General features: G+C 48.8%; 1 protein-coding gene across 10 annotated transcripts in view; it reads left to right on the forward strand.

Annotated features, from left to right (window-relative positions):
- The window catches only part of LOC137428864 (xylosyl- and glucuronyltransferase LARGE1), a 659931-nt gene that overhangs the window by 495742 nt on the left and 140499 nt on the right, over window positions 1-23690 (forward strand). For all 10 annotated transcript variants that reach the window (XM_068118724.2, XM_078777441.1, XM_078777429.1 and 7 more), the window contains one exon: window positions 80-265. In XM_068118724.2, the coding sequence (XP_067974825.1) occupies window positions 160-265 (106 nt within the window). In that variant the 5' untranslated portion in view covers window positions 80-159. The remainder of the gene's footprint in view (window positions 1-79; window positions 266-23690) is intronic.

The raw sequence follows: 23690 nt of genomic DNA on the forward strand, positions 1-23690 counted from the left end.
AGGTTGGATTTCACTGATGTATCATTATTGTATAATTGTGTGGATCCCTGCAGTTGAGTCTTGCTTTTCTCCTTTGCAGGGTTTAACATGAGGTTACAACTCCTTCTAGCCAACTCACCGACTTAGGACGGCTTGAACACCTTTGGAGCAGTCCTCAGGATGCTTGGCATTTGCCGTCGGCGAGCCAGGTTCATCCTGATTTCTGTACCTCTCCTCTTCATTCCAGCACTCACTTGGTTCTTCCTCTTCAATGGAAACTTTGAAGGTTAGTGAAACAACCTACCTAATTCCAAGCCATTACCAATTTTTTGATGATCAATGTAAATTGTCATCTGGAAGTTTTGTCTTGATAAATCTACCCAGAGGCATCAAAAACAAAAGGAAAAGTCAATTGATTTACTTTTGTTGCTTTTATTCTACCTTTTGTAGTACTTGTACACCCGCTCACTATGGGAGGGGCTGGAAGGGTCATTCCTCTTTGGGGTATATAGATTACAGTCGATCTATGGTCGGGTCTCAAGAACATTGGGTGTGTGTTCATTTACCAAGTTTATTGTGGAGAGATCACCAAGTGGTATTCACATTCGAGCATGCACTCCATTCAAAACCGTTAAGGAACGACTGGTTTGGCAAGCACTCGCTAGCAGCTTGGCAAATGAGCACAATCCGGGCTTCCTCCCTTTCAGATTCATGTTAAACAGCAGGAGCAAGTTTCAAAAGGCCGACACGAAAAACGCCATGTTATCGCCAGGAAGGGTAATGTTATTTATCCAATCATTGTGGGGTATATAGAGTACAGTAGATCTTTGCTCAGTTCTGTAAGTAAAACTTACCTCACGGATGTCGGGATTCCTCCAGATTTCTTTGTTTAGTGTTATAAACAGCATTAGCGACTGTTTAAAAAAACTAATCATGCTTGTTTGTGGTGTTTAAATTTTTACTTATAATAGAGGCCGTTGGGCCGTTGTTCCCATTGAAATGCCATGATAAGCTATTTATAAACGTTGACCCGACGTTTGTTCAAGGAGGAAAAACACCTTGGGGAGGTGGGATATTAATGGTATTAATATTGTTTTGTAATAACATTAATATTATGCTGTTATCGTTGGTTTTGTTATTCGAAGCGGCCTTGGAAAAACGCCACGATAAAGCTAACTTAATATGGATATACACCTCAACATGCAACCACATTGAGGGCAATGGCTGGGAAACCCGCTCCGGGGAGAAAATCCCTTTTGGGAGGGGGGCACGTGAATGCGCTACAACCTTCATTGTGTAACCCTTCGTCATCCTGTCAAGTTTGGTTGAGATTGGATAAGTAACGACAGAATGTATTGGGATAAAATATTCATCAGACAGACAGACAGACACCAAATGGCATATTTTAGTATGATGACTAGTACACCCGCTCACTACAGGAATGACAGGAAGGGTCATTACTCTTTGGGGTATATAGATTACAGTCGATCTATGGTCTGGTCTCAAGAACATTGGGAGTGTGTTCATTGACCAAGTTTATTGTGGAGAGATCGCCAAGTGGATGAAGCATTCGAGCAAGCACTCCATTCAAAACCGTTCAGGAACGGCTGGCTTGGCAAGCGCCAGCTGCTTGGTAAATGAGCACAACCCGGGCTTCCTCCCTTTCAGCTTCGTGTTGAACAGCAGGAGCGAGTTTCAAAAGGTCACCACTAAAAACGCCGAGTTCGTGCCAGGAGGGTTCATTTTATGAACCCAACCCTTGTGGGGTATAAAGAGCACAGTAGATCTTCGCTCAGTTCTGTAAGTAAAATTTACCTCACGGATGTCAGGATTCCTCCAAATTTCTTTATTTAGTGTTATAAACAGCATTAGCGACTGTTTAAAAAGCTAATCACACGTGTTTGTGGCTTATAATACTTTTACCGCGAGTGGAGGCCGTTGCTCCCACATAAACACCATGATAAGCCATTTATAAACGTTGACTCGATGTTAGTTCAGGGAGGAAAAACCCCTTGTGGAGGTGATATTAATGGTATTAATATTGTTTTGTAATAACATTAATATTATGCTATTATCGTTAGTTTTGTTATTCGAAGCAGCCTTCGAAAAATGCCACGATAAAGCTAACTTAACATGGATATACACCTCAACATGCAACCCCATTGACGGCAATGGTGGGGAAAACCCACTCGGGGGAGAAAACGCCCTTGCAGAGGGGGGGAAATGAATGCACTACAACCTTCATTATGTAACCCTTCGTCATCCTGTCAAGTTTGGTCGAGATTGGATAAGTAACGACGGAATGTATTGGGGTTAAAAATTAATCAGACAGACAGACAGACACCAAATTGCATATTTCAGTATGATACTCTCTCTACAGATGGAGAAAAAATAAAATAAAATGACTGAGAAAAGGGGGATGGAAAGACAAGGGGACAGTCACAAAGACAGTTTATATTTCTTCAGGTTTACTGACTGCCCAATTCAATAGCTCTTCAGATCATCCTGAGAAACTGTCGATCATTGAGGTTTCAACCTTTTAATCCCAGAAAGCCTCAGAATAGCATGTACACAACCTTAGTTGTGGCCAAAGGTCACCTAATCATGTAACGAGATGGAGGGTTTGGTGGAGAAGAAGGAGAATCTCCAACGTTGCAGCAACAAGACTTTGTGGCATAATGGTTAGAGCAGGGGTTCCCAACCTTTTTTGTGTTATGGCCCCCTTGGCTCCCAGAGCACATCCCTAGCGCCCCCTCCTTTTCGCGAGGGTCGAACAACAGAGCGCGTGTAAGCAGGCTAGGGGGGGTCTGGGGGCAATTTTTTGATTTATAGATGCTCTGTGGTGCATTCTGAGAGGTGTTTTTTTCCTTTCATTGGCTATTTTGTTTGTATGAGAATTGGTAAATTATTGTATGAGAATTGGTAAATTATTACACAGAAAATGAGGAATTCCAAGAAGCCAACATGAACATTTAGTTCCATAGTTTTTTCTGTTCCTTACTGGCTCCCAACTACATCGTTTTTGGAAGAAGCAAACAAAGCAACGTCGCTCGAATGATGGATGTTTGATATGAGATTTTAATATTATCAGTAGCAACACTATGGACAGCATAAAATAGAACTGTCACACAAGAAAACAGTATGAAAAGGTTCCAAGTCAAGAATATGTGAAAACTAAAAACCTCTGTTGTGTCTGTATTTAACGCAGTGTGTTATAATCTCACAAAAAAGCCATAACGTCAAATCTGCAAGAGGAAAAAACAAAACAATATCAAAGTCAAAACAATATCAAAAAAAAAATATTGAATTTTTAGTATGGTTCAAATTACCCCATGCCCCCCTGAAAAATAGGTTAGGCCCCCAGGTTGGGAACCACGGGGTTAGAGCATCCTCTCTGAATCTGAGGTCAGTGGTTTGACCCCGACTCCAGCCAAGTCATATCAACTATTTAAAAACAAGACCAAAAGTCTAACAGCGGCGTAGCCAGGCCAGTAAAATATTATAAACCAAAAACACATAAGATTAGCTTTTTAAACATCCGTGACGTAAGTTTTACTTACAGAACTGAGGGAAGATCTACTGTAATCTATATACCCCACAAGGGTTGGAGGTGTGCTCATTGACCAAGCAGCTAGCTAGCGCTTGCCAAGCCAAACTGTTCCTTAAAGGTTTTGAATGGAGTGCTTGCTCGAATGCTTAAACCACTTGGCGATCTCTCCACAAGAAACTTGGTAAACTAGAACGCCACTCAGTAGAGCGCATACTCCCGCTGTGGGCTTAGTTGGAATAATACGTTTTGTTTAACATCCCATCTCCCCAAAACAATAAATGAAAAAGAAAGTAAGCCCGAACTCTCAGATAATTTCTTTTGATATATATCTCAGAATTAGAGGAGAAAAACATCATTTAAGAATAAGAATAAAAGCTTTAATGCAGTAAAACAGAAAAAATCTTTCCCAAAAAAATTTCCCAAAATAAATTCCTGGATCCTGAATAATATCCTGAGCTTCACCCAAAACGAATCAATTCTTCCTTATCCCAAGGGCAATCATCCCACCAACTTTCATCCAAATCCGTTCAGAACTTTTCCAGATATCTTGTTCACAAACACACGAACACACACACACACGGACACGAGTGAATGCATTACTCCCTGGCGGGAGTAATGAACACACATCCAATGTCCTTGAGACCCGACTATAGATCGACTGTAATCTATATACTCCAAAGATGAATGGCCCTTCCTGCAGCTCCAGTAGTGAGCGGGTGTACTTGTAAATTAAAATGTTGGTCGGTGGACTCGGCTGTCGTAATGACATCATAGACGGAATGACAACGGACACAAAACTGCCGCTACTTTAATATGTAGAACATGATATATTTTAACTTCCAGTAAGTTTGCAGTCACTACGAAGGGATTAGTGTTACGATTAGATTTACTATAATATTAACGTTACGTTATCTTTATTTCGAAAATGACATTACTATAACAAAAACCGAGGCGAATTCCTTACTTCCTCGGTTATTAATATTAGTGCTGAACACCGCTTATATCATTGGTCATGAACCATACACCACTTCAATCCATCAACTTTCCATTCACGACATTGGGATTAAAGTGTTATGGGGGGCGTTATGGGGGTTATTAATAATAAAGTAAAGCGCGGCGTTACGCGCGCTGCTTGTGAGCAAGGAGGAAGCAGACAAGCGGTAACATATAAACGTCTTTATTGTAAGACTACACTGTAACACTGAACTCCTCCGGGCTGGTCGCCCGGTGTATATCATGAGGCCACGCCTACCCCTCGGGCGTGGCCACCGCCCACTTGGTGCGTGGAATGATGTCACCACGCCAGTGGGCTTTTGTGTCCGCCACACGCGCCCCCCCAGAATTCCCGCGCACCTGGAGGGCCAGTTTGTGGGGCAGACGAATGACCCGGCCGAAGCGCCCCCTGGCGATCGGCGGCGTCCGGGGTGCAGGGATACCAGGTGGGATGCCCCTGGCTGCCCCTGGGATGGGTGCAGGACCGGGGGGCGCCGTGGCGGCGGGGCTGGGCGGTGCCGGGGGTCCGCCCGCAGGAGGGCGGCCCCGACGTGGGGGTCGGGCCACTGGCGGTGGATGGTCCACATCGAGGTGGGCCGGCTTGAGGCGGTCTACCGAAACGCGGTCAGGAGTACCGCCGATGTCCAGGGTGAAGTGCTTCGCCCCGGTCTCCAGCACGCGGAAAGGCCCGTCGTACGGGGGCCGCAGTGGTGTCCGATGGGCATCGTGGCGGACGAAGACGTACTCCGCCGTGCGAAGCTCCGGGGCGACGTGCGTCGGTGGGTGCCCGTGGCATGCCGTGGGCACCGAGGCGAACCTCTGGGCGGTCTCTTGCAGAGCGGAGCGCTGCTGTGCCGCGGACCATGGTGCCGTGGAGTCGGGGAGGAACTCGCCCGGCACCCGCAGCGGTTGCCCGAAGACCAACTCCGCCGCGGATGCGCGCAGGTCCTCCTTGGGCGCCGTCCGGAGGCCCAGCAGGACCCAGGGGAGCCTGTCGACCCAGCCGCCGTCGCGGAGGGTGGCCCGGAGCGCGGCCTTCAATGAGCGGTGAAATCGCTCACACAGGCCGTTAGCCTGGGGGTGGTAGGCCGTGGTTCGGTGCAGCCGGACCCCGAGCCCCTGCGCAACCGCCCCCCAGAGCTCCGAGGTGAACTGGGGGCCGCGGTCGGATGAGATGTCTGAGGGGGCGCCGAACCGGGCGACCCAGGTGGCGATGAAAGCCTGCGCGACATCGGCCGCCGTTGTCGACGCCAAGGGCACGGCCTCCGGCCACCGGGTGGTGCGGTCCACCATGGTGAGGACGTGGGTGAAACCCCGCGAGGGGGGCAGAGGTCCCACCAGGTCCACATGGACGTGGTCAAACCGGCGTTCCGGCACCGTGAACGGGGCCAACGGGGCCTGGGTGTGCCGGTGCACCTTGGCGCGCTGGCACGCGAGGCATGTCCTGGCCCAGCCGCGGACGGCCTTCCGGAGGCCATGCCAGACGAACTTGTCGGCGATCAGCCTTTGGGAGGCCCTCGTGCCCGGGTGGGACAGGCCGTGGATGGCGTCAAACACCTGGCGATGCCAGCCCGCGGGCACAATGGGGCGAGGACGCCCGAGGGAGACGTCGCACAAGAGGGCCGCGCCCGCGCCGTCGAACGGCACCTCGGTGACGCGGAGGCCCGTGACGGCGGTCCGCAAGGCCTGGACGTCGGGGTCAGCGGCCTGGTCCGCTGCCATCCGGGCATAGTCGATGCCGAGGTGGACTGCGTGGGCGACGGCCCGGGAAAGGCAATCCGCAACCGGGTTGTCCTTCCCCGCGACGTGCTGGATGTCCGTCGTGTACTCGGACACGGCCGAGAGGTGACGCTGCTGCCGGGCCGACCACGGCTCGGTGACCTTGCCCATCGCGAAGATCAGCGGCTTGTGGTCGACGAAGGCAGTGAACGCCCGGCCCTCGAGCAGATGGCGGAAGTGCCTGACCGCCAAGTGAAGTCCGAGCAACTCGCGGTCGAAGGTACTGTAACGGCGTTCGGGCGGGCGAAGCTGCCGGCTAAAGAACGCCAGCGGTTGCCAAGCTCCACGCACCCATTGCTCGTGCACCGCGCCCACCGCGTAGTCCGAGGCATCGGTGGTGAGGGCGATCGGTGCATCGGGCGCCGGGTGCGCGAGCATGGTGGCGTTAGCCAAGGCGAGCTTCGCGCCCGTGAACGCCGTGTCCATCTGCTCGGTCCAGGTAACGTCGCCTTTGCCCGGCTTACCTCGGAGAGCTTCGTGCAGGGGGCGCAGGAGCTGGGCGATACGGGGCAGGAACCGATGGTAAAAGTTCACCATGCCCAGGAACTCCTGCAGCCCTCTGATCGTGCGGGGGCGCGGAAACCCCTTCACCGCCTCCACCTTGGCCGGCAGGGGGACGGCTCCGTGCCTGGTGACACGGTGCCCCAGAAAATCGATTGTGGCGGCGCCGAACCGGCACTTTGCGGGGTTCACAATCAGGCCATGCTGGCCCAGGCGTTCGAAGAGCGTGCGGAGGTGGCGTAGGTGCTCTTCGCGGGACGCGCTGGCGACGAGGATATCGTCCAGGTAGACGTAGACAAAATCCAAGTCGCGCAGGACGCTGTCCATCAGTCGCTGGAACGCCTGAGCCGCATTCTTCAGACCGAAGGGCATGCGCAGGAACTCGAAGAGTCCGAATGGCGTGATGACCGCCGTCTTCGGGACGTCCTCCGGCCTGACGGGGACCTGATGGTAGCCGCGTATGAGGTCCACCTTCGAGAAGAAGGACCTGCCCGCCAAACGGGCGGAAAAGTCCTGAATGTGGGGGACGGGGTAGCGGTCGGGAGTCGTGGCGTCATTGAGACGGCGATAGTCCCCGCACGGTCGCCATCCCCCGCCGGGCTTCGGCACGATGTGCAGCGGCGACGCCCAAGCGCTCACTGAGCGCCGAACGATGCCGAGTCACTCCAGGGTAGCGAACTCCGCTTTTGCCACCGCCAGCTTCGTCGGCTCGAGGCGGCGTGCCCGAGCGTAGACCGGTGGCCCGACGGTGGGGATGTGATGGGCCACCCCGTGCTTGACGGCCCCCGCCGAGAAGGTGGGCCGCGTGAGGGCCGGGAAGCCGGCGAGGAGGCGGGTGAATGCGTCCGCTGCCGGAAGCGTACAGACCAACGTGGCCGGAACCGAATCGTTCGGCAAGCCGCTTGGCAAGCCGCTCGTTGAGCTGGGCAACGCACATGCGAGCGAGCTGAACGTCTCGGCCTGGACAAGCCGTCTGCGCTTGACGTCGACCAGGAGCCCATTAGCGCACAGGAAGTCCGCGCCAAGCAGTGCCATGGGCACGTCGGCGGTGACGAACGTCCATCGGAAAACCTGCCCTCCAAACCGCAGAGAGAGGCAGCGTTTTCCGTACATACGGATGGGCGTCCCGTTCGCGGCAAGCAGCGTGGGGCCCCCACCCGCGGCGTGCTTGTCTGACGTGCCGGCGGGAATGACACTCACCTGTGCTCCCGTGTCGCACAGGTAACGGCGCCCGGAGAAGGTGTCCGTTATGAACAGCAGGCTGCTCGAACGGCCGGCGCTCATCGCCACAATTGAGCGCCGGCCCGGGCGTTTCCCGACCCGTTGAAGGAGCACGGCGGATGACACCGCCGAGCTTCGTGGCCGAACTTGGCGTGGAACCAGCACCAGGTGGTGGAGCTGGAGGAGCGCGGCTGGCTCCGCCAGGCCGGTGGAGTCGACGGGTTTCCCTGCGGTGGCGGTTTTCGCCGCGGCGGTGGGCGGGGCGTGGCGGCGTTCACGAGGTGCGTATCAGCATGCTGCTGAAACTCAGCGTGCTGTAGAAGATGATGCTGTGGAACAGCAGCGTCGAAGGCCGTGATGGCCACGCCAACGCTCGCCCGCGTGTCCGAAGCGGCGAAGTACTTGTCCGCCTCGGCCGCCAATGCTCGGGGTTCCGTTAGCCCGGTCCCGGCCAACGCGAGGCGAACCTGCGCTGGAAGTTGGCGACGGAAAAGCGCCCGGAATAGCGAACCGGGGGCTTCGTCGCCCAACAGTGACAGCATATGGTCCATTCGGACCGACGGGCACGTCTCACCGAGCTCGGGGAGATCCAGGAGGCGGTCGGCCCGTGCGTCGTCCGTGAGGCTGAACGTGGCTAGGAGTAGCCGCTTGAGTGCCTCGTACTTGTGGCCGTCCGGTGGGTGGCGAAGGACGGACACAACTCGAGCGGCCGTGCCGGGCCCGAGGGAGGCGACGACATGGCAGTAGCGCAGGTCGTCGTTGGTGAGGCGCCGAAGCTGAAACTGGGCTTCGGCTTGAACGAACCAGACCTCGGCCTGGGCCTCCCAAAATTCGGGAAGTTTAATCGCCATTGACTTGTCGTTGGCCATTGCAATGGCGTCGTGTTCGGAAGGATCGCTACGGCAGATCCAACGTCGAGGGTCACCAGTAAAGCGCGGCGTTACGCGCGCTGCTTGTGAGCAAGGAGGAAGCGGACAAGCGGTAACATATAAACGTCTTTATTGTAAGACTACACTGTAACACTGAACTCCTCCGGGCTGGTCGTCCGGTGTATATCATGAGGCCACGCCTACCCCTCGGGCGTGGCCACCGCCCACTTGGTGCGTGGAATGATGTCACCACGCCAGTGGGCTTTTGTGTCCGCCACAACATGATATATTTTAACTTCCAGTAAGTTTGCAGTCACTACGAAGGGATTAGTGTTACGATTAGATTTACTATAATATTAACGTTACGTTATCTTTATTTCGAAAATGACATTACTATAACAAAAACTGAGGCGAATTCCTTACTTCCTCGGTTATTAATATTAGTGCTGAACACCGCTTATATCATTGGTCATGAACCATACACCACTTCAATCCATCAACTTTCCATTCACGACATTGGGATTAAAGTGTTATGGTTATATTTACTACATTATTATTATTTTTACGAAAACGATAATACTGAAAAGATACACTGCTGTATTAACAAACCTGGGCTCAATTTGTCAGAGGCAGTCCGAAGATGAAGAACAACGCCTAAGGCCTATACATACCCTATTGTTGGAAGAGACGTAATGCTGATGCTTTCGATATTTGATGATCATTTTAACAATCGGTTTGTTTGTGTTTCACACAGAATGAAAAACGTTATGGTAGAGCATGGCGATTGTGATATGTTGCAGGTTTGACGATATGTTCGGCTCGAACAACATATAAATCAAAATGGCTGTGTGCGGAGACAGCCGCTATACTCTGTAATGACATCAGACGTAATCACATCACCCTGTCATGTGACCAGATCCTCAGCTCTGATTGGTATATGTTTGAGGGGACATACATACATACATATGGACGGACAAACGCTGTTATAGATAGACTGCTTAGCCCAGTGGGATACGCTGAAAAACTGATGCTTCCTTGCTTGTTGACACTCAACATTTAAGAAAAGGATAGAACTTGGGCAAACAACCATAGGTTGGCACCCATTGCAAAGCTTGATGGGCCTAATAGCATCCTCCTGCATATCTTATTATAATGGAGCAAACGTATATGGTTATGTCCTTAGGTATGTTTATATGCGACGAAAACGTCTTCTTCTTCTTCTTCAAATAAAAATTAACACCCTCTTAATTAACCCTCTTAATTACGTTTAGACTGCTGAGACCCCTCAGACCTTTGACAACCCTGTGCTACCCCCAAGACCCTTAAGACCACCAAGACGCTTGAAGACCCAATTACCCTTAAAGGCCCAAAAGACCTTGAAGACCCAAAACACCCCAAAGACCCAAAATACCCTTGAATGCCCAGATGCTCAAAAAGACACTGAAGACCCAAATGGCCCCGAAGACCCAAAACACCCAAAATACCCAAATCACCCCAAAAGACCCAGAAGACCCAGAAGACCCAAAACACCCCAAATACCCAAAACACCCTAAAGACCCCGAAGACCCAAAACACCCCAAAGACCCAAAATACCCTTGAAGGCCCAGATGCTCAAAAATAGCCTGAAGACCAAAATGGCCCTGGAGACCCAAAATAAACCGAAGACCTAAAATATCCAAAAGACCCTGAAGACCCAAAACACCCCAAAGACCCAAAACACCACGAAGACCCAAAACACCCTGAAGACCCAAAACACCCCGAAGACCCAAACACTCCAAAGACCCAAAATGCCATATTAATCCCGTACCAGGGGTATTTTTATCAAAATAAAATCCCATACTCAAAGTGTTAAAGACCCAGATGAACCAAAAGACCCTTAAGACCCAAAATCCCCTGAGGACACTGAATACCTAAAAGACCCCAAAGACCCCAAAGACCCAAAACACCATGAAGACCCAAAACACCCCGAAGACCCAAAACACGCCATGTACCCAAATGATCTACAAGACCCTGAAGACCCAAAATAACCCGAAGACCCAAAACACCCTGAAGACCCTTAAATACCCTGAAGACCCTTAAATACCCCGAAGACCAAAAAGACCCTGAAGACCCAAAAGCCCCTGAAGACACAGAAGACCCAAAATGCCCTGAAGACCCTGAAGACCCAAAAGATCCAAAAAACACCCTTAAAGGCCCAGAGGATCCAAAAGACCCTGAAGACCCAAATGGCCCTGAAGACCCAAAAGACCCTGAAGACCAAAAATACATGGAAATGGTCAAAGATGCCTATCCCTCTGAAACGACGTGTGGTGAGACGTGCGGAGCACGCTGTCATGCTAGTTATAATAATATAATAACACAATCATTTCAGTTTTATTATTAAACACCAAACAAAAGCCTGAAGACGAAGGATATTTAGTTTACAAAAAGTTACTGATAAAAAATACATCAATATAAATCAGCATCAAAAATAAAAGCTGCAAGAAATCTGCTATTCAAAAGATTTAACATAACTAAATTAATAGTTAATTTAAAAATCATGAAAATTTCTAAATGTAAAATCAAAGTTAGCACATCTGGTGAGGTCTCATTCTCCCAACCCTTCCTCGCTATCCCTCTCCTCCTTCTCTCTCTCTCTCTCTCTCTCTCTCTCTCTCTCTCTCTCTCTCTCTCTCTTTCTCTTTCTCTTTCTCTTTCTCTTTCTCTTTCTCTTTCTCTTTCTCTTCTCTCTTTCTCTCTTTCTCTCTTTCGCTTTCTCTCTTCCTCTCTTTCTCTCTTCCTCTCTTTCTCTCTTCCTCTCTTTCTCTCTTTCTCTCTTTCTCTCTTTTACTCTTTCTCTCTTTCTCTCTTTCACTCTTTCGCTTTCTCTCTTCCTCTCTTTCTCTCTTCCTCTCTTTCTCTCTTTCTCTCTTTCTCTCTTTTACTCTTTCTCTCTTTCTCTCTTTCACTCTTTCTCTTTCTCTCTCTCTCTCTCTCTCTCTCTCTCTCTCTCTCTCTCTCTCTCTCTCTCTCTCTCTCTCCCTCTGTCTCTCTGTTTTCTCTCTCTCTCTCTCTCTCTTCTCTCTCTCTCTCTCTCTCTCTCTCTCTGTCTCTCTGTCTCTCTCTCTCTCTCCACCCCTCTGTCTCTCTCTCTCTCTCCACCCCTCTGTCTCTCTCTCTCTCTCTCCACCCCTCTGTCTCTCTCTCTCTCTCTCTCCACCCCTCTGTCTCTCTCTCCACCCCTCTGTCTCCCGCATCCTCCCTCTCTCCCTCGCCCTCTCTCTCCCACCCCTCTCTCTCTTCCAACTTCTCTCTCTCCCACACCTCTCCCTCTCTCTTCCACCCTCTTCGCTCTCTCTCCCACCCTTATCTCTCTCTCCCTCCCCACCCTTTCTCTCTTCCCCCACCCCCCTCTCTCTCCCCACATTCTGCTCCCTCTCCCCACCCCCCCTCTCTCTCTCTCTTCACCCTCTCTCTCTCTATCTCTCTCTCTCTCTCTCTCTCTCTCTCCCCCCACCCACTTTCTGTTCCTCGCCCCCCCACCCCAACCTCTCTCTCACACCTCTCTCTCTCTCCCTCCTCTTTCTCTCTCCTCCCTCTCTTTGTATTCCCTTTAGGGAAAAGGCTGGTGGTTTCAATAGACAACAATAAAACTAAAATCGGAAAAAAGGTGATAATGGTCGCTGGACAAGGCAGGTAGGGTGTCAATAACGACAAGTTTTAGGGAGGAAGAGTGGAACAAGTTTGTGCAAAATAGGTTTTAAGTTCAATTGCAATTTCAGTCATTGACTTATCAGTATTGGGGAAGTGTAAAGTTCACTTACGCAATCCAGTTATACTTCTAATTTGTTGATGCCACTTTCCTGGCTCTGATTGCTTCAAATGGTCAATCAAAAGAAGTTAATCTTTTCCAGTTTGATTTCACGTTGAAGGTCTTTTCGTAGACACATGTACGTGTCAGACTATCAGAGCCTTGTCTGAATACCATATCACGCTGAACCAAGTGTCTACGAATACTATTGGTCATCCACGGCTTGTCACAAGGATGGCATCTAATTCCAAATTGTTTTAAAGTGTTGTTGAAATTGATGATTGATCAACTGATGAAATTGCTCAGTCATAACATTGACGTCATGTGTAATCAATAAATATTGACCAAACAGTCTGTGTAATCCACTGACCAAAAACACTAATCGAAGTTCCTTGGAAGCAATGAACTCATGTTATTATAACACGAACTATGTATTCATAGTGAACAGGTTTTGAAGCCACATTCACATTTAAAGCTTCCGTCTTTAATAAGTGATTCTCTGGTGAGAAACATATTTTATGAAAAGGCTCAACAACAAAAAATGTGAACATCAGTGAAAATTGCACATTGTTCTTCCATGAGTTCTTGTACGAGGTCATAACCAGTATATTTGCTGTTTCTGCTTGTATCATCATCATCATCATCATCATCATCATCATCATCTTCTTCTTCTTCTTCTTCTTCTTCATCTTCATCATCATCATCATCATCATCATCATCATCACCACCACCACAAAGATCAGCTTTAAAATGCAATAGCTTTTTGCTAGACCTGCACATTAGTCGATTTGATATTCCCTGAACCTAGAAATGTTCTTTCCTATGAACTTTTTTTGTTGATTTGTACTCCCATGGGGTCCTAGAACAAATTCAGCTTGGTTGCCCAAATTGCAAGTTTGGGCAACTCTCGTAATTTGCATAAATCCAATATTGCTGCCGGGCACCATTTTGAAAATCTAACTTTCAAACCACTTGCCCAATAATGATATGAAATACCTCTTTTTAGGGGTTTTGGGGTGTGTAGAATCTATTTATTCTGTTATTTTTTCAATTCAAGGTCAAGTTCAGGTGGTCAAGGTCATTTCAGGTCAAGGTCATTTCAGGTCACCCCAAATCCACTTTTTTGAAATACCAACTTCTGTCCTGGAAGTCCTTGGTGTCCTTGTGTTTTATACTTCTGCCCCCCCTCCCCACCCCCCTTCCCACGCCTCCTCCCCCCAAGCCCTCTCCCTCCCACACATCTCCCTGCTCTCAAATGTTGTGTTTGTGTGCTTCCCCTTCTCTCCCCATCTTGTCTTCCGCTCCCTCTTTTTATATATTTTGTTTGTCTGGTTGATTTGTTTGTGAAGTAAATGTTAGCTCTTTCACGAGCCTCGATTCAGTATACAAAAAATAATAATAATAATAGGTCAAATTTGACCTCTCGGTGGACAACAGATGAAAAGTTTAACAAAATTACATTTTAATCGTTTATTCATGTTCATGCCACGGAATGGATAATCATGTAACATTTGACACATTTGTCTTTGAGAAAGTAGTAATAATTCATATTTGAAAGATCATTATGGATATTAGCTTAGCTTAGATGACATTGAAACTAACACATTGCTTTGACCATTCACATTTCATGATGAGGAAAACTATTGCATTAAGTGATTATGCATAAACGTCATTGTAAGGATGTTACAAGGCTGGGCATTACTGCAGATAAAAGGTGGTTTTAAACAATATGCTATAACCGTAATGAAGTATATACCGGGTATCACCTAATATCCTTCATCTTTACTCCCACTCATCATCGTCTTCATCCTCAATAACCTCATTGTCTTCAGAATCAACAATACCATCGTCAATATTCCCATCACCTTCACTCTCCTGATCCACACCCTCTTCAAAATCGTCTCCTTGAACATCCTCCCTCTCGACATCAACCTCATCTCCAGTCTGAGCATCTCGTTTCTTAGTGTACGGATTGCAGCATCCCTCTTGACAAGAGCAGTTACAGTATGACGTGCATGAAAGATGTTGTTTGTGACAGCCACATGCCTCGGTCCTTCACTTCTTGCCATGTGCCCTACACTGACACAAAATCACGTCAATCAGATCTGGTGGAGCTGGGTCACCCTGAGGGATGACAGGAACGGAGATGCCATCCCGGATCTCCCATCCAAAGCGAGTGATATCGGATGACTCGTCGGGTGGGGCTTGGTGATCTGCAGCTTTCCACAACATGACCTGCAGATGAGCCCGCAGCACATGCTGCAACAGGTTGGCAGATGTTGGAGGCAGGGCCATGATTTTCGGACTTTTATCCTTTTTGGTGAAGAGTGTAAAGCAGGCAGACTCCATGGATGTTCCTGGCGGTTGACCATACAGAGCAACGAAGAAGGGTTTTGCTGCTTCCATCATATCTGCCTGTGTGGTGCCCACCTTGCCCAGGACATCAGCCAAGCCTGGAAAGTCCCCATCAAGCAAGATGTTCAGTGCACGGATATTCCCTTTGGCATATGGATATGATGTTGTGTCGCACCCACTGAGGGCATGCGTGCCAAGCAGCTGCAGACATTTTGGCCCTAGGTCAGCACAGGTGGCTTTGATGTCCAGCACTGTCCGATCCCACCGCTCCATCTGCACCTCGCATTGCAGCTTCGCCCGATGCACCCAATAGACCAGTAGGACAAACACGTCTGTGTCCTCACTAAGCACACGGATCACGCCATGGCCACGTCTGGCAGCCTCAAGGACATAGGAGATCATGGTGACGTCTGCTTCGTCATGACCGAACACACCATAGTCCGGAATCTCCATCGCCGAATTGTCTCCTATATTGAAGGTACACAACACGCTCGCCAGCCTCCGTTTGTTATTCTTGCTCTTCAGGATTGCATCTCTCTTGGGCGGAGGACTGGTAATGGAGAGCGCATAGTCGGTGATAACTTCACCAGCTCGCCACATTCTCTCATGGTCCTTGGCACAGACGACATCTTGGTACTTGTCGAAGACAACGACCTTCTCAGTACGATCTGGATATTGACTTAAACGACTCTGGATGGACGCAATCAGATCTGAGGGACTGCCACCGTGTGGCCAGACAATATGGTAGAACAGCTGTGAAACATCCACGATAACAATGTCAGGAGCAGTTGGCAAGATCTCAAGCACACCGAGGCATTTGACCAGACCCGACTTGTTGCCTTTGCGGAGACAACCATAACCATCGATGAGCAATGAAGGTACTACACACAGTTCGTAGGCAAACAGAGGTTCAAGCTCCAACTGCCGCTGCTGACCAATCATCAATAGCCGGAGAAAAATGTTCTCAAGGTCTATTACTGGCCTTTCATTGTTGCGCTTGACCTTCTTCTTGAGAACATCCATCGTCTTGATGTGGCTGCTGATAGATTTATAGAACCCATCAGGGAGACTGGCAATGAATTTTCTCTCCATCTCTTCTCCAATCACAATTGAATCCGCCACATTCACATCAGCGGAGGAAATTTGACCAGTGACAGGATTGTACAGATGAGGACGGTGATCTTCCAGTGGGTGTGGGTACTTCTCCACCTCCGCATAAATGAGACCCCTATCATACGTATCCAAGATGCGCCGATGCTTCAACTCCTCTTTGTGCTTCTTCTGCGCAGATTGCCCCAGTGTATAAGGAGAGTAGATATAGTCCACGCGGTCTGATACGTGGACGATGATAGGGAAGGCATCAATCCACTCACTTGAATTGTGTCAGATTTGGCAAGAATGTTATTCAGTATATTGAAGATTTTATGGCTCTTAACAGTGAATAAATGTCGATAGATATACCCAAACTTACAGAACTTAGATAGCAAACTCTTTCAGTGCATCCGCCATCTTTCTTTATCCGTCCTGGGGACTAGAAACTAATTATTGAACAAACCACAGGCAACCCACTCGGCATTTACAAAAATGACACTTAACCTGGCCTTTTGCACCTGATCTTCACATTGAATTGAAAAAATAACAGAAGAAATAGATTCTACACACCCCAAAACCCCCTAAAAGATGTATTACATATCATTATTGGGCAAATGGTTTAAACGTTAGATTTTAAAAATGGCGCCCGGCGGCAATATTGGATTTATGCAAATTACCAGAGTTGCCCAAACTTGCAATTTGGGCAACCAAGCTGAATTTGTTGGAGTACAAATCAACGAAAAAAGTTCATAGGAAAGAACATTTCTAGGTTGGGTATTAAATACATATAATATGGAGGTCAAATCGACTACATGTATACTATTTGACACCACATTACATTAGTGGTACTTTGAGTAAACTAGCGTGACTTGGTGCGCTCCGCACCCCTCACCACACGTTGTTTCAGAGGGGTAGGTATCTTTGACCATTTTGGTGTCTTTTGGGTCTTCATAGTGTTTTGGGTCTTCATGGCCATTTGGGTCTTCAGGGTCTTTTGGATCATCTGGCCCTTTAAGGGTATTTTGGGTCTTTGAGGTGTTTTGGGTCTTCAGGGTCTTTGGTGTCTTCAGAGGCTTTTTGGTCTTAAGGGTCTTTGGGGTCTTCAGGGGCTTTTGGGTCTTAAGGGTCTTTTGGTTCTTCTTGGTCTTTAAGGGTCTTTGGGTCTTTTTGGTCTTTGGGGTCTTTGGGGTGCTTTGGGTTTTCCGGGTGTTTTGGGTCTTCGGGGTGTTTTGGGTCTTCAGGGTGTTTTGGGTCTTCAGGATGTTTTGGCTCTTCGGGGTGTTTTGGGCTTTTGGGGTGTTTTGGGTCTCCGGGGTGTTTTTGGTCTTCGGGGTGTTTTTGGTATTTGGGGTGTTTTCGGTGGTCGGGGTGTTTTTGGGTCTTCGATGTGTTTTGTGTCTTCGGGGTGTTTTGTGTCTTCGGGGTGTTTTGGGTCTTCGTGGTGTTTTGGGTCTGTGTGGTGTTTTCGGTGTTTGGGGTGTTTTGGTTCTTTGGTGTCTTCAGAGGCTTTTGGGTCTTAAGGGTCTTTTGGGTCTTCAGGGGCTTTTGGGTCTTAAGGGTCTTTTGGTTCTTCTTGGTCTTTAAGGGTCTTTAGGTATTTTTGGGTCTTCGGGGTCTTTTGGGTCTTCGGGGTCTTTTTGGTCTTCAGGGTCTTTTGGGTCTTTAGGGTGTTTTGGGTTTTCTGGGTGGTTTGGGTCTTTGGGGTCTTTTGGGTCTTCGGGGTATTTTGGATCTTCGGGGTCTTTTTGGTCTACAGGGTCTTTTGGGTCTTCGGGGTGTTTTGTGTTTTCAGGGTCTTTTGGGTATTTGGTGTCTTCAGAGGCTTTTGGGTCTTAAGGGTCTTTGGTGTCTTTTGGGTATTCGGGGTCTTCAGGGGCTTTTGGGTCTTAAGGGTCTTTTGGTTATTCTTGGTCTTTAAGGGTCTTTAGGGGTGTTTTGGGTTTTCTCGGTGTTTTGGGTCTTCGGGGTGTTTTGGGTATTCGGGGTGTTTTGGGTCTTTGGTGTGTTTTGGGTCTTCGGTGCATTTTGGGTCTTCGGGGTGTTTTGGGTCTTCGGGGTGTTTTGGGTCTTCGGGGTGTTTTGGGTCTTCGTGGTGTTTTGGGTCTTCGTTGTGTTTTGGGTCTTCGGTGTGTTTTGGGTATTCGGGGTGTTTTGGGTCTTCATGGTGTTTTGGGTCTTCAGGGTGTTTTGGGTCTTCAGGGTGTTTTGGGTCTTTGGGGTGTTTTGGGTCTTCGGGGTGTTTTGTGTCTCCGGGTCTTTTGGGCCTTCGGTTTTTTTTGGGTCTTCTGTGTGTTTTGGGTCTTCGGGGTGTTTTGGGTCTTCGGGGTGTTTTGGGTCTTTAGGATGTTTTGGGTCTTCGGGGTGTTTTGGGTCTTTGGGGTGCTTTGGGTCTTCAGGGTGTTTTGGGTCTTCGGGGTGTTTTGGGTCTTCGGGGTGTTTTGGGTCTTTGGGGTCTTTGGGTTTTTGGGTATTCAGGGTATTTTTGAGCCTCAGGACCTTGAAGGGTATTTTGGGTCTTTGGGGTGTTTTGGGTCTTTGGGGTCTTCAGGATATTTTGGGTCTTGGGGTGTCTTGGTGGTCTGAAGGGTCTTGGGGGAATTAAAGGGTCGTCAAAGGTCTGAGGGGTCTCAGCAGTCTTATCGCAATGAAGAGGGTTCAATTAGAGGGTGGTGATTTTGAGTTGAAGAGGAAGAAGACGTTTTCGTCGCAACCAAACAAACATAGCGACATAACCATATATTTTTGCTCTATTATAATAAGACTCGTGGGGTCACCGGTGGTAATCCCACGGGTATGGACGTGTGTGACATTTGGACATCTTGATTTACATGCTGCACATTAAATTTTATAAAATGTTTAAATGGTGTAATGAACACAATTTTTTTATTTCACATAATATGTGACCCCTCACTCCTCTCCAGCCTCACGCCTCTCCAATGCCACTCCTCCTCACACTCCTCTCCAATACCACCTCACACTCCTCTCCAATACCTCCTCACACTCCTCTCCAATACCTCCTCACACTCCTCTCCAATACCTCCTCACACACCTCTCCAATACCTCCTCACACTCCTTTCCACTACCTCCTCACACTCCTCTCCAATACCTCCTTGCACTCATCTCGAATACCTCCTCGCACTCCTTTCCAATACCTCCTCACACTCCTCTCCAATACACTCCTCACACTCCTCTCCAACACACTCCTCACACTCCTCTCCAACCTCTCACACTCCTCTCCAACCCCTCACACTCCTCTCCAACCCCTCACACTCCTCGCCAAACCCTCACACTCCTCGCCAACTCCTCATACTCCTCGCCAACTCCTCACACTCCTCGCCAACCCCTCACACTCCTCGCCAACCCCTCACACTCATCTCCAACTCCTCACACTCCTCTACAACCCCTCACACTCCTCTCCAACCCCTCACACTCCTCTCCAACCCCTCACACCCCTCTGCAACCATTCACACTCCTCTCCAATCCCTCACACTCCTCTCCAACCCCTCACACTCCTCTCCTCTCCAACCCCTCACACTCCTCTCCAACCGTTCACACTCCTCTCCAATCATTCACACTCCTCTCCAATCCCTCACACTCCTCTCCAATCCCTCACACTCCTCTCCAAACCCTCACACTCCTCTCCAATCCCTCACACTCCTCTCCAACCCCTCACACTCCTCTCCACCCCTCACACTCCTCTCCAACCCCTCACACTCCTCTCCTCTCACACTCCTCTCCAATCCCTCACACTCCTCTACAATCCCTCACACTCCTCTCCAATCCCTCACACTCCTTTCAAATCCCTCACACTCGTCTTCAAAATCCTCATACTCCCCTCCAATCGCGCCTCACTCCCCTCTCCAATCGCGCCTCACTCTCCTCTCCAATCGCTCCTCACCCTCCTCTCCAATTGCTCCTCACTCCCCTCTCCAATCGCTCCTCACTCCCCTCTCCAATCGCTCCTCACTCGCCTCTCCAATCGCTCCTCTCCAACACCTCCTCACACTCCTCTCCAACACCTCCTCACACTCCTCTCCAACACCTCCTCACACGCCTCTCCAACACCTCCTCACACCCCTCTCCAACACCTCCTCACACTCCTCTCCAACACCTCCTCACACTCCTCTCCAACACCTCCTCACACACCTCTCCAATACCTCCTCACACTCTTCTCCAATACCTCCTCACACTCCTCTCCAATACCTCCTCGCACTCATCTCCAATACCTCCTCACACTACTCTCCAATACCTCCTCACACTCCTCTCCACTACCTCCCCACACTCCTCTCCAATACCTCCTCGCACTCCTCTCCAATACCTCCTCACACTCCTCTCCAATACCTCCTCGCACTCCTCTCCAATACCTCCTCGCACTCCTCTCCAATACCTCCTCGCACTCCTCTCCAATACCTCCTGGCACTCCTCTCCAATACCTCCTCACACTCCTCTACAACCCCTCACACTCCTCTACAACCCCTCACACTCCTCGCCAACCCCTCACACTCCTCACCAACCCCTCACACTCCTCTCCAACTCCTCACACTCCTCTCCAAGCCCTCACACTCCTCTCCAACTCCTCATACTCCTCTCCAAGCCCTCACACTCCTCTCCAAGCCCTCACACTCCTCTCCAATACCTCCTCACACTCCTCTCCAACCCCTCACACTCCTCTTCAATACCTCCTCACACTCCTCTCCAATACCGCCTCACACTCCGCTCCAATCGGCCCTCACTCTCCGCTCCAATCGGTCCTCACTCTCCAACTCCTTGCTCCTCACTCTCCAACGCGTAGCTCCTCGCTCTCCAACCCCTATCGCCTCGCTCTCCAACCCCTCGCTCCTCGCTCTCCAACCCCTCGCTCCTCGCTCTCCAACCCCTCGCTCCTCGCTCTCCAACCCCTCGCTCTCCAACCCCTCGCTCCTCACTCTCCAACTTCTCACTCCTCACTCTCCAACCCCTAGCACCTCGCTCTCCATCCCCTCGCTCCTCTCCAACCCTCCTCATCGTTGTTGCAGCAGCATCCTGTGCGGTTCTCCCGTCTCGTGCGGTCTCTGTGCGGTTCTTGCTACATCCTGTTCAAGTCTGCATTGACGTTCGTCGATGGACTCGTTCGCCCGTCTCATTCGTTTTCTTGCTACATCCTGTTCAAGTCTGCGTTCTTCATCGACCGTCGCATTCATTTTGGAAATGGAAGTTTCCACGCAACGCATGAATTGTCACGATCCTCAAGAGGAGGTGTCTCGTAATTATCAAATGACAAATGGCAAGTAAATTACATTGTGAAAATTAAAGATTTCAAATAAACCTCTTTAAAGTCAATGCGCACATAACTAATTAAAAAAAAACCAAGAAATATCTCTCGGTAATTTCCTGAAACATATTTTACTTCCGGATAATAATGTTGAATGAAATAAGAAAGAAGGAAGATATATATGTCGTTTTTGTGCCGACTCATAAAACGTAAAAGTAATAAATGTCAACCGAGTCTAACACTATGTTAGCGACTGTTAAAAATGAAATGATATATCGAATTAGAATTGAAATAAACCTGGGAGAGAGAGCAAGACACCACGGGCCTACAAAACAGGCCTCAAAGCTATGCGAGTTAATAAAATGGTGGATATTTGTTTGGATGGAAAATAAAATGGAAAATGGATGAGGAAATTACTGAGGATTCTGTTACTGAGGAAATTGTCAAATGTACAATCCTCAAGTCAAACACAAAAACATATGATCTTGACCCCCTTCCCACCGATTTGTTCATTGAGTGTTTGGACACCCTCCTCCCATTTATTACTGCAGTTATCAATGATTCTCTGACTACAGGTTCATTTCCGCTTCTCTTTAAGCAAGCTCTTGTTAAACCACTTCTTAAAAAGCCCACCCTTGACCTTAACGACATGAAAAATTACCGTCCTATCTCCAACCTGTCTTTCCTGTCAAAGATCACAGAAAGAATTGTGCTATCACAGATGAATGACCATCTAGTTTCAAATAATCTTTTCAATTCTCGCCAGTCAGCATATAGACCAGGCCATAGCACCGAGACCGCTCTCCGAAGAATAACCAATGATCTTCTGACCTCTCTTGACTGTGGTAAGGTTTCCGTTCTTGCTCTTTTGGACTTGTCTGCCGCCTTTGACACGATTGACCATAGTGTCTTAATTCGTCGTCTTGAAATCACATTTGGTATAACTGGTACTCCCCTTTCTTGGCTGATGTCCTATCTTACTGATAGAGTGCAAACAGTTCTTGTCAATGGCCAGAAATCAGCCCCTTCTCCGCTTTCCTTTGGCGTTCCCCAGGGCTCAGTCCTGGGACCTATCCTCTTTCTTTTGTACACTCAGCCTCTATTTGATCTTGTTGCCAGACATTCAGTTGATCACCATGCCTTTGCGGACGACAATCAGCTGTACAAAGGAAGCACGATTCAACAAATCGTGCCCACTGTTGAAGTGTTAGAAGGCTGTATTGCCGACGTGAAGGCATGGATGACCCAAAACAAACTTCAGCTGAACGATGCTAAAACAGAGTCTATGATTGTAAGATCGCACAGATGTCCTCTACAATGTTCACTTCCTACCACTATTCATGTTGGTGAAACCGATGTAAACTTTGTTTCGTCGGCCAAGAACCTTGGTGTGGTTTTCGACTGTAACATGACATTTTCCAAGCAAGTACTTCAAACTTGCAAATCAGCATACTTTCAGCTGCGAAAGATCGCATCCATTCGCCATTTTCTTACTCCTCAAGCTGCTCTAACTCTGGTCTGTGCCCTTGTCCTCTCAAGGCTAGACTATTGTAATTCTTTGTATGCTGGCTGCCCTCAGTTTCTCTTGGATAAGTTACAAAAGGTTCAAAACTCTGCCACTCGTCTTGTCTGTAAGGCGAAGAAGTCTGACCATGTTACTCCGCTTCTTGAATCTTGACACTGGCTGCCTGTCTCTGCTCGGGTGCAATACAAAATTTGCACACTATGTTATAAATCATTGTGTGGAGCGGGACCTCACCATCTCTCCGATTTGCTCACTCTCTATGAACCTCGGCGACGGCTTCGTTCAAGCGACGACTATGACCTTAGAGCCGCCACGCACCAGCACGAAGTTGTTTGGCGAGAAATCCTTTTCCTTTGCTGCACCTCTGCTCTGGAATGACTTGCCTTCCTCTGTTCGACATGTTGACTCTCTTCCTGCCTTTAAAACCTCCCTCAAAACCTATCTGTTTCACAAGTCTTTCAAAGTCTAAGTCCTGTTTTCCCTTTGGTTTGAGGTGGGACAGAGATCGAGAGTATGTCTGTGTACATGTGCGGGGGAGGGAGGGAGGAGTACACATCTGTGGGTTTTGAATGGGGAGGGAGAGGAATAGGGCAAGAGTGAAGGGGTGTCTGTGTGTGTGTATGCTTGTGTATGTGTGTGCGGTGTGTGTGCGTTCGCATGATAATGTAAAGCGCCATGAGGGTCGTTTACTCTGCTTGATGGGGCTATATAAGACTCCTTTATTATTATTATTATTATTATTATTATTATTATTACTAGCCGAAACCCGTGGAACATCCACGGCA

The sequence above is a fragment of the Myxine glutinosa genome, chromosome 1 (genome assembly GCF_964187855.1).
Source record: "Myxine glutinosa chromosome 1, kmMyxGlut1.1, whole genome shotgun sequence".
Taxonomy (NCBI): domain Eukaryota; kingdom Metazoa; phylum Chordata; class Myxini; order Myxiniformes; family Myxinidae; genus Myxine; species Myxine glutinosa.